The sequence below is a fragment of the Benincasa hispida genome, chromosome 8 (assembly GCF_009727055.1).
Source record: "Benincasa hispida cultivar B227 chromosome 8, ASM972705v1, whole genome shotgun sequence".
NCBI lineage: Eukaryota > Viridiplantae > Streptophyta > Magnoliopsida > Cucurbitales > Cucurbitaceae > Benincasa > Benincasa hispida.
In genome coordinates, this window is record NC_052356.1 from 60,103,102 (window position 1) to 60,115,401 (window position 12,300).

Sequence of the window (12,300 nt, forward strand, 5' to 3'; positions counted from 1 at the left end):
TAAAAAAAAAATAGGATTTGCCTCGATAAATATAATTGGCTCTAATTCATGGGTGGCTTGGTTAAGCCTTTTGGAGCCAATTGGGTTTTCATGGAAAGCTTTCCAACAAATTTTTGCATCTTCATGGTTGCCCAACACTGGGTTAAGCCCGAATAGCTACATAAAAAGTGCATTCAATCAACATTATATAACCAAAATAGAAAAAAAAAACGATTTACAGAAAAAAATAAAAAATAAAAAAAATAAAAAAAAAATATAAAAAAAAATATAAAAAATAAAAAAAAAAAATAAAATAAAAAAAATTTAAAAAATAAAATAAAAAAAAAAAAAAATAAAAAAAAATAGAAAAAAAAGAAAAATCAAAATAAAAATAAAAAGAAATTAATAAAAAAAACAAATATAAAAATAAATAATATAAATAAAAAAATTTATAAAAAAAATCAAAAAATAGAAAATAAAATATTAAAAAAATAAAATAAATAAATAATAAATAAAAAATAAACAAATATAAAAAACAATAAAATAAAAAAAAAAAAAAAATAATAATAAATTAAAAAAAATAAAAAATAATAAAAAAATATAAATAAAAAGAAAAAAAAATTTAAAAAAATAAAAATTAAAAAAAAAAAAATAAGAATATTAAAAAAAAAAAAAAATAAAAAAAAAAAAAAGCAATATAAAAATAACAAAATAAAAAAAAAATAATAAAAAAAAAAAAAATTATACAAAAATATAAAAAAAAAAATTAAAAAAATAAGGAAATAAAATAATAAAAAAAAAAATAAAAAATTAACAATAAAAAAAAAAAAAAGAAAATAATATAGTAAAATTTATGTCAATTTAAATTTCTTTAATAGGTGCTGATAGAGACTTGTAAAAAGTCTATTAGTGTTTATTATTATATTTTTTTACTATTTTTTTTAAAGAATTTGACATTTTTTTATCTTTGAAAATTTATCCATAATTATAAATAATGTCCCACATTTTATATCATTTTACTATTTCTAGTATCTATAGATTGTATTATAAAAGTTTCAAAAGGTTAATGGACATATTAAATCAAGTCCTTTACTTAATTTTTTTTTTAAAAAAAGTCCTTTACTAAAACAATCTAATAAATACTTGTTTTACTAACATCGACCCTTTTCATATTAGATGACATTATACTAGAGGTCGTTGCAAGGTAAAAATAATATATCAATGATGATATTTATCATTTATATTTTATGAAAATAGAATTTACCTAATAGGCAATAGCAACTGTTTTTTAGGATAAAAAAGTTAAAAATATTGTCTAAATATGTGTTTAAAGTTAAAAATACTTCTTTTCGTTTTTTTTCCTTGTTTTTGTATGTATTTGCAAATATGAGATGAGAACTAAAAAATTGCTTGGTTTAATTTTCTAATATTTAAGAGTGGTTTAAAATGATTTAATTTTTTTAACCCTTTTGGTGTTTGGTAAAGTAAATTGTTAGCTATTAAAATCACTTATTAAAACACAGCTTATTTTCGAGCATTTTTAAAATATATTTTTCCTAGCTTTTAGAATGTCAGCTTTAGTAAAATTTCAATTTTCAATTATAAATTCTATTCTATATATATATATATAATTTATATTATTTATTTATTTATTTATTTTCCTAAGTTGAATGCAACTTTTTTTTATTTTAATCATTATAACATATTCATTTTTTTCAAGAAAATTAAAGTTATTTCTAACACTTAAAAGGATTAATGTAGAGCAAATAAAATACAATATCTTAAATCATTATTTGAAAAATTATAAATTATAAAAAAGAATGTAAATTTTGATACATCTTTTTTAATTACTATATCTAAAAACAATACAGCTTATTCAAGTCTAAAGCTTGAAATTTACCAAACAGTTCTATAATTACCGGCAATTATTTTAAAAACAACAATAAACTCAAACTAAATCTAAATTGTTTACCACACTAGGAAATTATGTTACATATAAATACTGAAAAATTCATAGACTTGTTACATTCATAGGTTGTTTCAATATATAAGAATTAAATAGAATAACTACTGTAAACGTTGGAGACGTATTAAATATGTTTATAATATAAAATAAATAGATATAAAATCTTAAAATTTAGAATCAAATTTAAAATTTAGAATAGTTCGATACATTTAAAAAAAGAAACAATGTCCCCCCCATATTTTGGTTCTTTAAAGAGAAAAAAGGTATTACCTTGTAAAGGCAAGGTCTTGCATCAGTTGGAGGAAACTGATTCTGGTTCTCACTGAGACGTTTTAGAGCTTCTTCATATTTATCCTAATTAAGAAATAAAAAATATTAATTTATTAGACAACTAAACATAAAATACATATACAATTAATATTATATTTATGTCAAAACGAAAATAATTCAACTAGCATTGCTACGTATTAGTCATACGTCAATGGTCAACAAGAATTAAAAATGGTGTGTTAACAATTCTCTATTTCTATGAATTGACATCGAGATGTGGGTTGACTTGATATTTTCATTATACCATAAAAAGAATCATAGAGCATGAAAGTAAGCAACATTCTTTTTATTAATATCATCAATATGAATATAACATTTGTTGTTCTAGTTTTTTTCCGAAAACATTCATCAACAGATATGAATGTTTTTTGACTGTACATAAAATGATACCTCGATTTCTCGTTAAAATCTACATTTTAAACCCTTTTTAGAAATCAAATCTTCCCACTTTTGTTTGTTGTGAACTATACTATATATATATAAATATATATATAATTAACAAAAGGAGATAGAATATAGAAAACTTACAAGATATAAGAATGTGGAGAATATGCTATTTGTGCCTCCAATGCCTCCTCTGAGTTTCTAGCAAGGTCAGCTTGGAGCATTTCATAAGGCATTCTGCTAAATCATATTCTCCATTCACCACCTCTTCAAATGCCATATTCTGCACCCAAACTACCCTTTTTAGATTCACTTAAAAATTAAAACAATAATAAAAGTATAAGCCTATTTTCACTCACGTCTACAATAGTTTGCATCTTTCCAAAAACAAAAACATGTTTTCAAAAACTATTTTTTTTTTCAAAACTTAATTTGGTTTTTTTAATACATTTGTAAAAAAAAAAAATATAACAAAACAAGAAATTGGAGATGGAAGAGGTGTTTATAGACTCAATTATGAAAAAACGAAAAACTAAAAATCAAATAGTTACCAAACGAAGCTTTTTATCTTTTTATTTTAAATTTCTTAAACAATATAAGTACTACATGAAAAAAGAATTAAACAATTAGAGACTAAAACATACAATTAACCAGTAACAAAACAGTAAACATTTCACTTAGCATTAATAATCTTGATTCCATTATAATTTTAGAGAGGATAAGAAGAGAACCTTAATGGGAATAATGTTGGAGAGGACTGAGTTTTTTTCCTCCTTTGCTGGTTTTAAGCTCAACAATGGTTTCAATAAGTCTTTAGCACCCTTCAAAGAGCTCTCTGAATTTGTATTTGTACAATCAATCATTTTTAAATTTTCATTTACGTTGCCATTGCCAAGGGTTTCTAGGTACTTATTCCACCATTTTTCAGCATTATCATCCTTGTCCAACATTGTATGCACCACAGCCTACACATAAATATTAACGACTTTTCAAGTACTTAAAAAATTATTTCAAATCGACCCTAAATTCATGTCTTGTTTAATTATCTTTTTCCTTTCATTTTTAATGTAATGGTTGTAATAAATACCTGGTAAAGATATAGTCTTCCTTCACATCGAGGAAAATTCCTCTCCTCCTCAAGAAATCGTAGAGCTTTCTCGTATTCATCCTATTTAAGAAGATCCACATAAGACTTTAGCCCACGTTATCAAAATAATAAGAGTTGTTTTCAAATATAAACAAATAAGTCAAATTATTTACATATTTACAAAATGTCATTGATGGATGGTAATATTTTGCTGTATTTGAAAATATTTTCAGTAATTTTATCATTTACAACAATTATCCAAATAATAATAGTTATTATTATTGTAAAATTCGTCTCAACTTAATTTTAACAATCAATTTGGTCACATTTTAATTATCTACAAACCTAGTAGCCAAGCTTTTTATTAATATAATTTTTGTTCTTTTCTTGAAAAAAAAAAATCATAATTTTTGACTTTTTGACTTTTTGTAATTATACTTTTAAATATCGAAATAAAAAGAGGAAAAAAATTAAAAATGAGAGTAAAATGTGTATGGGTTTATGGTTTTACAAGATGTAATAAGAATTGGATATGTGCCATGCGAGCCTCATATGCCACGGTCATCATTTCCATTAAAAAATTGGTTCATATGATATTCTGCTTCCTTGTCTTCTTGTCACCACCACTTCAATGCCTCACTCATACATCCAAAAAAAAAAACTTTTAAAACTAATTTTAAAAAAATAGAGCTATAAGAAATAAAATATTTTATTATCAACCTCAACGTTAGAGGTTCGATTCCCACCCTACATAATTGTCAAAAAATATAAATAAAATAAAAACCTTAGCGCCGAGTAATTGCTGACATGTGTTTGCTCTTTCTTTTGATATACTAAGCTTAGAAGTAACTTCAAAGGGTCTTCTATAGCATCCGAATGTTGCTCCCAACTATACATGTTCCACAATGAACTAATAAATTTGTTGCATGTAATTCACAATTCCAAATCGAACCAATTGAAATAGCATTGGTTGAACTACTGGAGAGTCTAGAAAATGGTGCCTTATTTTTGAGATCGAAACTGAGGCAGGAACCATCGTGGCGACGGAAGAGGACGGTGCATTCAAGGGAAGCTTAGGTATCGAGCCCCACCACGAAGCAAAGATATGGAATTCCCATGGATATGGAGGCTACAAGGAATATGATCTTCTCAATTATGAATGATATGGAGATTGTACCTCTAGGTTGGAAATTATATAGTAATGTAGTGTGTAAAAGGGGGTATAAAAACTTTGACAAGCATCCTTGAAGGCCAAGTATTTAATTATTCTCATTATGGACAAAAGAAGTAAGCTTTAAAAAAAATCTCATTCTCATTCTCTTTCTATAATTATTTTAAAATTCAGACCAAACAAGAGGTAAAGGTTAAAGAAGAATAAGGAAAATGTTGTGGAATAAGGAAAATGTCGTGTTTCACATTCTAAAAAAAAAATAATAAAAAAAAAATAAAAAGGATAAAAGGAAAAGGCTAATATAGATGTGTAGAATGATGACTTGATGTCATGGATTTGAGACTAAAAAAAGAAGCATCTTTTAAAGTGAACAATTTTTTTTTCATGCATTAAGATCCGATAATTAAAAAATTTGTCTAAAACGTTATTTTCTTAAATTTAATATAAGATGTTAATATATAATAACTTAATTAAGTAATCGGAAGGTGTAAAATCAGAGATTATTAGAGGTACATAAACGAATCATCACATTTGAATGAAAGGGATCCTGAGGATATAAAATATAGTTATGAAATATTAAAAGAAATGAAAGTTACTATCTATATCAACAATGTAATCTTTTCTTTTCAATGGCTCAATCATAGAAACTCCAAAATTAAATATGTTTAGCATGAAGCAATCCTATATTGGGTGACCTTGATCGCAAGAAAATGCTAAGATCATCAAGTGCTAAATCTAATTTTGAATTCTGGGCTTGGGGTGTTATAGGGTGGAGAATGCATCCTTATTTTGTTCGAGAAAAGTATCCATGGAGACTCGACTTCGTGTTGTATTTTACTATCCCTCATGTCAACTCCATTTCTAATAATAGCTTTTATTTTTAGTTTGCATTTATGTAGTTTTATGAAGTGTGGAACATACCTAGCTACATACAAGTGATTTATGTTATATTGATTGGTTTTCATGTTCATGTACACATCCCAAAAAAAGGGAAGGAAAAGAGATAAAGGTTGAAGAGTATAACTTTATTTTTCCACACAGAGAACAATGGAAGCAGAGTTTTAAATTCCTTTTCTTTATTTAGCTTTACAGCAATGGTGAATACCCAAATGCTTTAATTTGGAATGTAAACAGTCACCCAACATATTGTCTTTCTTTTTCTGACAAAGTCAAAGACAACAAGAGTTGAGGTTCAAGGTTCTTAGCTTTGATCAATAATAATTTACACTAAGATTTTGTTAATTAGATTGTTCTTGAAATTTGAAGGCAAGGAATTCAATTAATATATGTTTTCAAATATGTTTTTAGTAGAGGATTCAAAAATTGGACTCTAATTTAAATAATTGTTTAAAATATATTTGACACTATACATTCATATATCATAGACCTAGTTGTAGTTACCCACTAATATTTAATTGACAATAAATTATTATTAATTTATGTTAAAAAAAATTATTATTATTATTTTGTAATATTATATACTTTATAATATATTACATAATACATATTATATATTTTTTTTTAAAAAATGAATTGAATCTATAACATAATATATTGTATTTCTAATTTTTTTTATCTATATTTTATATAATTCTACATTTTAAAATTCAAAATTCAAAACCTGGATATGATAAAGGGAAATTATTTCAAATAGTAAAATTGTCGAAAATATTTATAAGGTAGAGCAAAATTTTAAAACTATCAATGATAGACGCTGATTGCTGATAGAAAAAGTCAATCAGCGTCTATCATTGATAGTTCTAAAATTTTGCTATATTTTGTAAATATTTTGATTTATTTTTCTATATTTGAAAATAACTCTGATAAAAACATAAAAATGTTGTTTTCAGATTTTTCATTGTTTGGATCACATAATCCGAAAATAGTTTTCAGAAACAAAATTCAAATTGTCTGTCAAACACATATTTACTGAACTTGTTGATTCTAAAAACATAAAATAGAATCTGAATTATCTACCAAACAGACTCTAAACAACTATCATCACATTTGAACACTAGAAGATTTCAATAATGTCTATGAATTTTCAAAATTTTCGCGATTTTTTTAAAGATATGTGACTTATCCCGCTATCTATTCTATATTAAATGGGACAATAAAAGGAGAATTTTTGTGTTCCATTTTTTCCCTTACATTTTTTATAATTACTACTTTTTCCTTTAATGTCTTCCACGTAATTGTTGTTTGAGGTCTTGACACCTTTTCCATGTAAATACGTAATTGTTCTTTGTTCTTTTCTCATACTCTTTCATCACATAACTAATTTTTTATGGAAGGAGAGTAGTTCCATAATAGTAGTTTTTGCATTGTGATTTTTTCTTTAAGAAGTTGCCAAATCCCAACGATGCTCTTTAAGATTTCTGAAAAGTAAAAGTTATTACTCTGATTCACTTCTTTTCTTTGAATTATTAATTTCAATTTATTCTAATAATGTGAGGGGCCTTCAATTCTTTTATTCTCATGAGTTCAAAAAAAGTTTTTATTGGAAAATTTTGGGGTTTTGATCCTTTTTTCTTTTTAGATTTAATTTCGATCAAAGACAATGTTGACGCCCCCAGTAACGGAGGAGGCTGCTTGCCACTATTGCAAACCATCCTTAAAAGATTTAAGTACCAACTGTGGTTGAGAAAGGTGCTTTTATTTCATGTCTCTGTTAATTCTTTCTCCATAACCCACCAACTCAGTTATTCAATTCCATCTGTTTGTCCTTTAAATCCTTCTTCAAATTTCATTTCTTATTCCCAATTTAAATCATCCATTATCTTCATTATCGACCACCACTAATTCACTTACCCTAGAATCAACGACCACCTCCGCCCCATCCAACCCCTTATCAAAGATTTTACCCTCACCCTCATTAGGTTGGTATCTCATGGTGTTATAGTTAGGTTGATTTGATGATTTTTATTTATAGAAATGCAAATTTTTAATAACATTCTTTTTTTAGATTAAATTTTATAATATATTTCTTTAAATTTTTAATATATTCATAAATTAGTTATGCTTGCAAATCTCTAACTTTTTCTTTTTATATATATATTTTTTGTTTCTTTTATTCATTCATAAAATAATAATGGTTAGATTTCTATTTTGTATCTTCAATGTAGATGTATGTTACTCTTCTAAACACGACGTCTAATTCTTCAAAAGGTTATATTGTTTTTTCTCTTTCATTTATATACATATAAAAGATATCACCATTATATTTTAGTCTTGAATTTTGGATTGAGAATTTGCACATGTTCTATTAATTGATTAACATATTCATTTCCATGTATTAAATCAGGGTGTAGAGAAGCTAGAGATTTAAAGGACAATTTAATGGATAATCTACTTCTTCTTCAATATAATAATAACTTTCTATCCTATATTTTTTTAACTTTGTATTTACTATTTTGATATATAATTTTATGAACTTCTTATTCAAATTGTTGTGAGTACTTGGTCTATTATGAAGTAGCTTCTCCACAAAAAACAATCTCAAGAAAAAACGTTAGTGCTTAATTATTTGATCCTATCCTTTATACTTACATGAAGATGGGTTTGTTTTTGTCAAATTGGGGTATCCTATTTGTTCCAAGCTTGAATTAAAATTATGGATTTTAGCGTCAATAATGAGTTCAAATTAGGGACTATATAGTTATTCATATGTTTATTGTTTTCTCCACACAATTTGGGATAAGTTTATTTTGAATTTATGTTAAAAAGAAAAAGAGAGTTAGTTGAGATTAGGGGTAATCATTGAAACCACTAAAACCGAACCGAATGCTAAACCGAAACCAAATTAATGTGGTTCGATTCAGTTTGATATATTTTCAAACTGAATTATTGCGATTTAGTTCGATTTTAAATTTGAAAACCGATTTGAAATCGAACCTAACCGCTTTTTTAATAAATATATTAAAAAATATGTATATATAATTTTAAAAATATGAAAAAAAATAAAAATTTAAAAAGAACAAAAAAATCGTGGAACCAAATTTTATCGAACCGCTTATAATTTAGAAAATATGAAAAAGGCATAAAAAATTAAAAAATATATAAAAAATCGTGAAACCGAACCAAATATGTGGTTCGGTTCGATTTCATAAGATACGCTTTTTTAAAATTTGCAGATCAATTCAGTTTGAGCTCAAAGACCGTTGACATCCTTAATTGAGATGAGGGAAAAATCATTGGAACAGAGAAAAAATAAAGAGAAATATATGGAAGTGAGAAGATATAGAAAGATATTTGTGAAAATTAAATAATAGTGAAAAATGAAGTGATAAGTTGAGAAAAATATGGAATTATTGTGTAACAAATCATTCGATTTCGATCATGATCCACTTATCTATCAATAGAATCTCATAATTTTAGGGTGTTTATCCTCCAACCGTAGCTATATAAAAAATAATGAGAAATAGGGAAAAAGGAGACAAAGAAATACTATTTAAGAAGTTAAGGGAAAAAAGATATGGAGAGGTGTTGAGAAAATAGGACAAATAATTGATAAAAAATGGATTTAATCTTTTCATTCTGAAGCATTACATTTGTAGAAATATTATATATATTAATGAACTCTTTTTTAATTTTCTTTAAATTAATAAATAAAATAACCTTACATAGTTTTATTAACTTTTTATGTGTGTTTTTGTTACTTAGTTTTATAATTAGTATTAAAAAAAGTTATTATTGTCCTATTAATTATATACAATGAAAAACACTTTGAGGGTATCTTTTTTCCTAAGGTAACAAACATTTTTTTAGGGATTTTTTTTTTTTGTTCTAAAGTAGCAAATATTCTTTTAAATAAGATAAGAAGATTTATTTTTTTAAAAAATAATAATAATAAATAAAAGTATGTTTTTTTCTTGATAATAAATATTTACATAAATGTTAAAATTGCAATTTTGCAAAAGAAAAAAAAAATCATTTTGTTGTTTTACTTTACAAACAGAATAATGAACATTAAAACAAAACTATATAATGTTTAATTGTTATATGCTAAAAGTTATTATTTCTTACAATATTAAATTAAAACATCAAGAATTTCACGTGCATTGCACGTATTTCTTGACTAGTATAAATTAAGGGTTAAATTATGACAAACACCCTTGAATTTTCACTTTGTTTCTAAAATACCCTTTTACTTTAAAAATGTAACATCCCAATCTTATGATCTTATGAAAGGATTGCTAAGAAAGAATAGATAATTCAAAGATCTTTAAACTTGATGAACTATGTAGTGTTATGATATGGTTGTGTAGATAGTAAAGGATGTATCTATCTAAGCTAGAGAATAAAGTAGTCTAGTTGAGAATTCACTAAGAAACGGTGATATTAAAGGATGTATCTATCTAAGCTAGAGAATAAAGTAGTCTAGTTGAGAATTCACTAAGAAACGGTGATATGTTTTGGCATTAGGTAATGAAGTTGGTGGTAGAACAAATAAATCCCCCTCATAAGACCCGCATTCAAGTATTAGGTCACAGTAAATAAATCCCCCTCATAAGACCCACATTCAAGTATTAGGTCACAATAGCTTTATAAATAAGAAAGAGAGGAAGAAGAGACTATAGCTCTATTAAAGTCTACTAGGTATTAAAGTCAAAATGTTTCAAGAGAAATTTTGAAAGGATCAATAGGTCATGATCATTTTTTGTTCTTTTTTGTGGTGTTGGAGATTGGTGGGTTGAGTAAGATATTGTGTTTTGCTTCTTCATGTAACGTGCCTAAAAGGAAGAAGAATTACTAGTTGGAGTTATTGGCTCTTGATTAAAGCTTTTGATAGGTTATCATAACTCTTGCGATGTTTAAGTTGGATGGACTTGAACGAACTCTTATCAAAGAGAACCTATGAGCGGAAGCAAGATCGTTCCAAATTCATTGTGACAGAATTACAAGCATTCACAAACATACAAGCCAGTTATGCATTTCAGAACAAATTACGACATGCTTTGATAAATTAAATATAAAGGAACGAGAGACATACATTTTGAAGAACTCTTCTTCTGATTTTCTCTCACTCTCGTGAAGAACGGACCAGCATCTCTCGCTGTCACTTAGAACGTCAACTCAATCGTCTGGACACAAACAAACTTCTCCACGAACAAGTAACCTCTTTGGACTCCATCACTTAGTGACCTTGGTATCATCGGAATGAGAATCCAGGAGGTGTAGGCTCTGTTGAATTTGGTAGAGATAAGGAGGAAACAACGATCGTATTCTGATAACGGGCAGAAATGCACGTTATTACAACGCAAAGATATAAAACAATGCAAGATTGCGATGGTAAAAATATATAAAATCGCGTCCAAAAGCATTAAGTTTAGAACATTGCAATTGTATGCGGCCATCGCATTAAAGCAACTAAGTTACGTATTTTGTGCAGGAAAATTCGTTGGCATAAGGCAGAGTTGCGATCCAAGGAATTCAGCATTCGAGCGTATTAAAAGATTGCGACCGCAATGCTATGTAATCGCATGCGTTCGCGAAGATCTGCTTAAGAAGGTGGCCGCATAGAGACGACACATCAAGGTGGAAGCTTAATAAATCACGATGGGATAGAAAGCTGATGACGGTTGAATCCGAATTAAGTTGACAAGTCGTTAACGACACATTGTAGCAAGTACACTCAACTTTTCGATGAAAATTAATCGGCGCATCAGACAGAGAATTAATGACATCCCATCAGTGCAATCATTTGAGAGAAAAGCTCTTCACCCTGAAGCTCTATAAATATCAAAGGCCACCTTCGTTAAAGGGGGTTCCGCTATTCAGAATTTAGAGTTCTTTCTCGCCATATACATAGATAGTAGTAGTCTATAACTTTATATACTTAGAAGGCGGAGGAGAGTGAAGAGAGAAGACGTCGAAAGAACGTCCTGGTTAGCTCAGAAGAGTGCCAGGAAGCATTGAGAACAGAGAGAGGGCCGACTCTTACGGAAGCAAGAACATTCTTTTGAGCAGAGTAAAGAAAAACTTAGTGTAAAAGCCTTGGGGAGCAAGACATTGCTACCAGGCTCTCTATCCCTATTTTTCATTGTCATTCTATATTCTGATCTTATCTATAAAATGGAAATTACATCTCTACATCTATTCACTCTCTTTACATTACACATGAGTAACTAAACTATCGAATGGGTTGAGAGGCACTTAGCTAGCATAACCTGAGATCTTCACTTTATGCGATCATCTTGTATTATGTATGCATCATTCGTCCTTTAGAGATGCTCGAAAGGATGGTCTAAGGATAGAATCTAGGCTTGAAAAATTCAGATTAGAATCTAGGCTCGGGAGAGTCAGATTAGAACTGCATAATCAAGAGGTGAAGACTTAGGAATAAGTTTTGTTTGCTATTAACGCATTGCATGCACCTTAGAG

The 12,300-nt window shown here is 27.1% G+C and overlaps 1 protein-coding gene across 2 annotated transcripts in view; it reads right to left on the reverse strand.

Annotated features, from left to right (window-relative positions):
- Positions 1 to 4,391, reverse strand: part of LOC120083669 — a 5,674-nt gene extending 1,283 nt beyond the window's left edge. Inside the window, exons 1-4 of one of the 2 annotated variants that reach the window (XM_039039509.1) lie at positions 4,258 to 4,391; positions 3,747 to 3,827; positions 3,391 to 3,624; positions 2,807 to 2,942 (exon numbers count right to left, since the gene is read on the reverse strand). In XM_039039509.1, coding sequence (XP_038895437.1) covers positions 2,829 to 2,942; positions 3,391 to 3,624; positions 3,747 to 3,827; positions 4,258 to 4,320 — 492 coding nt within the window. In that variant the 5' untranslated portion in view covers positions 4,321 to 4,391 and the 3' untranslated portion in view covers positions 2,807 to 2,828. Of the gene's footprint in view, positions 1 to 2,806; positions 2,943 to 3,390; positions 3,625 to 3,746; positions 3,828 to 4,257 lie in introns of those variants that run through there. The other variant, XR_005483493.1, reaches the window with a different exon arrangement.
- Positions 4,392 to 12,300: the final 7,909 nt, after the last annotated feature.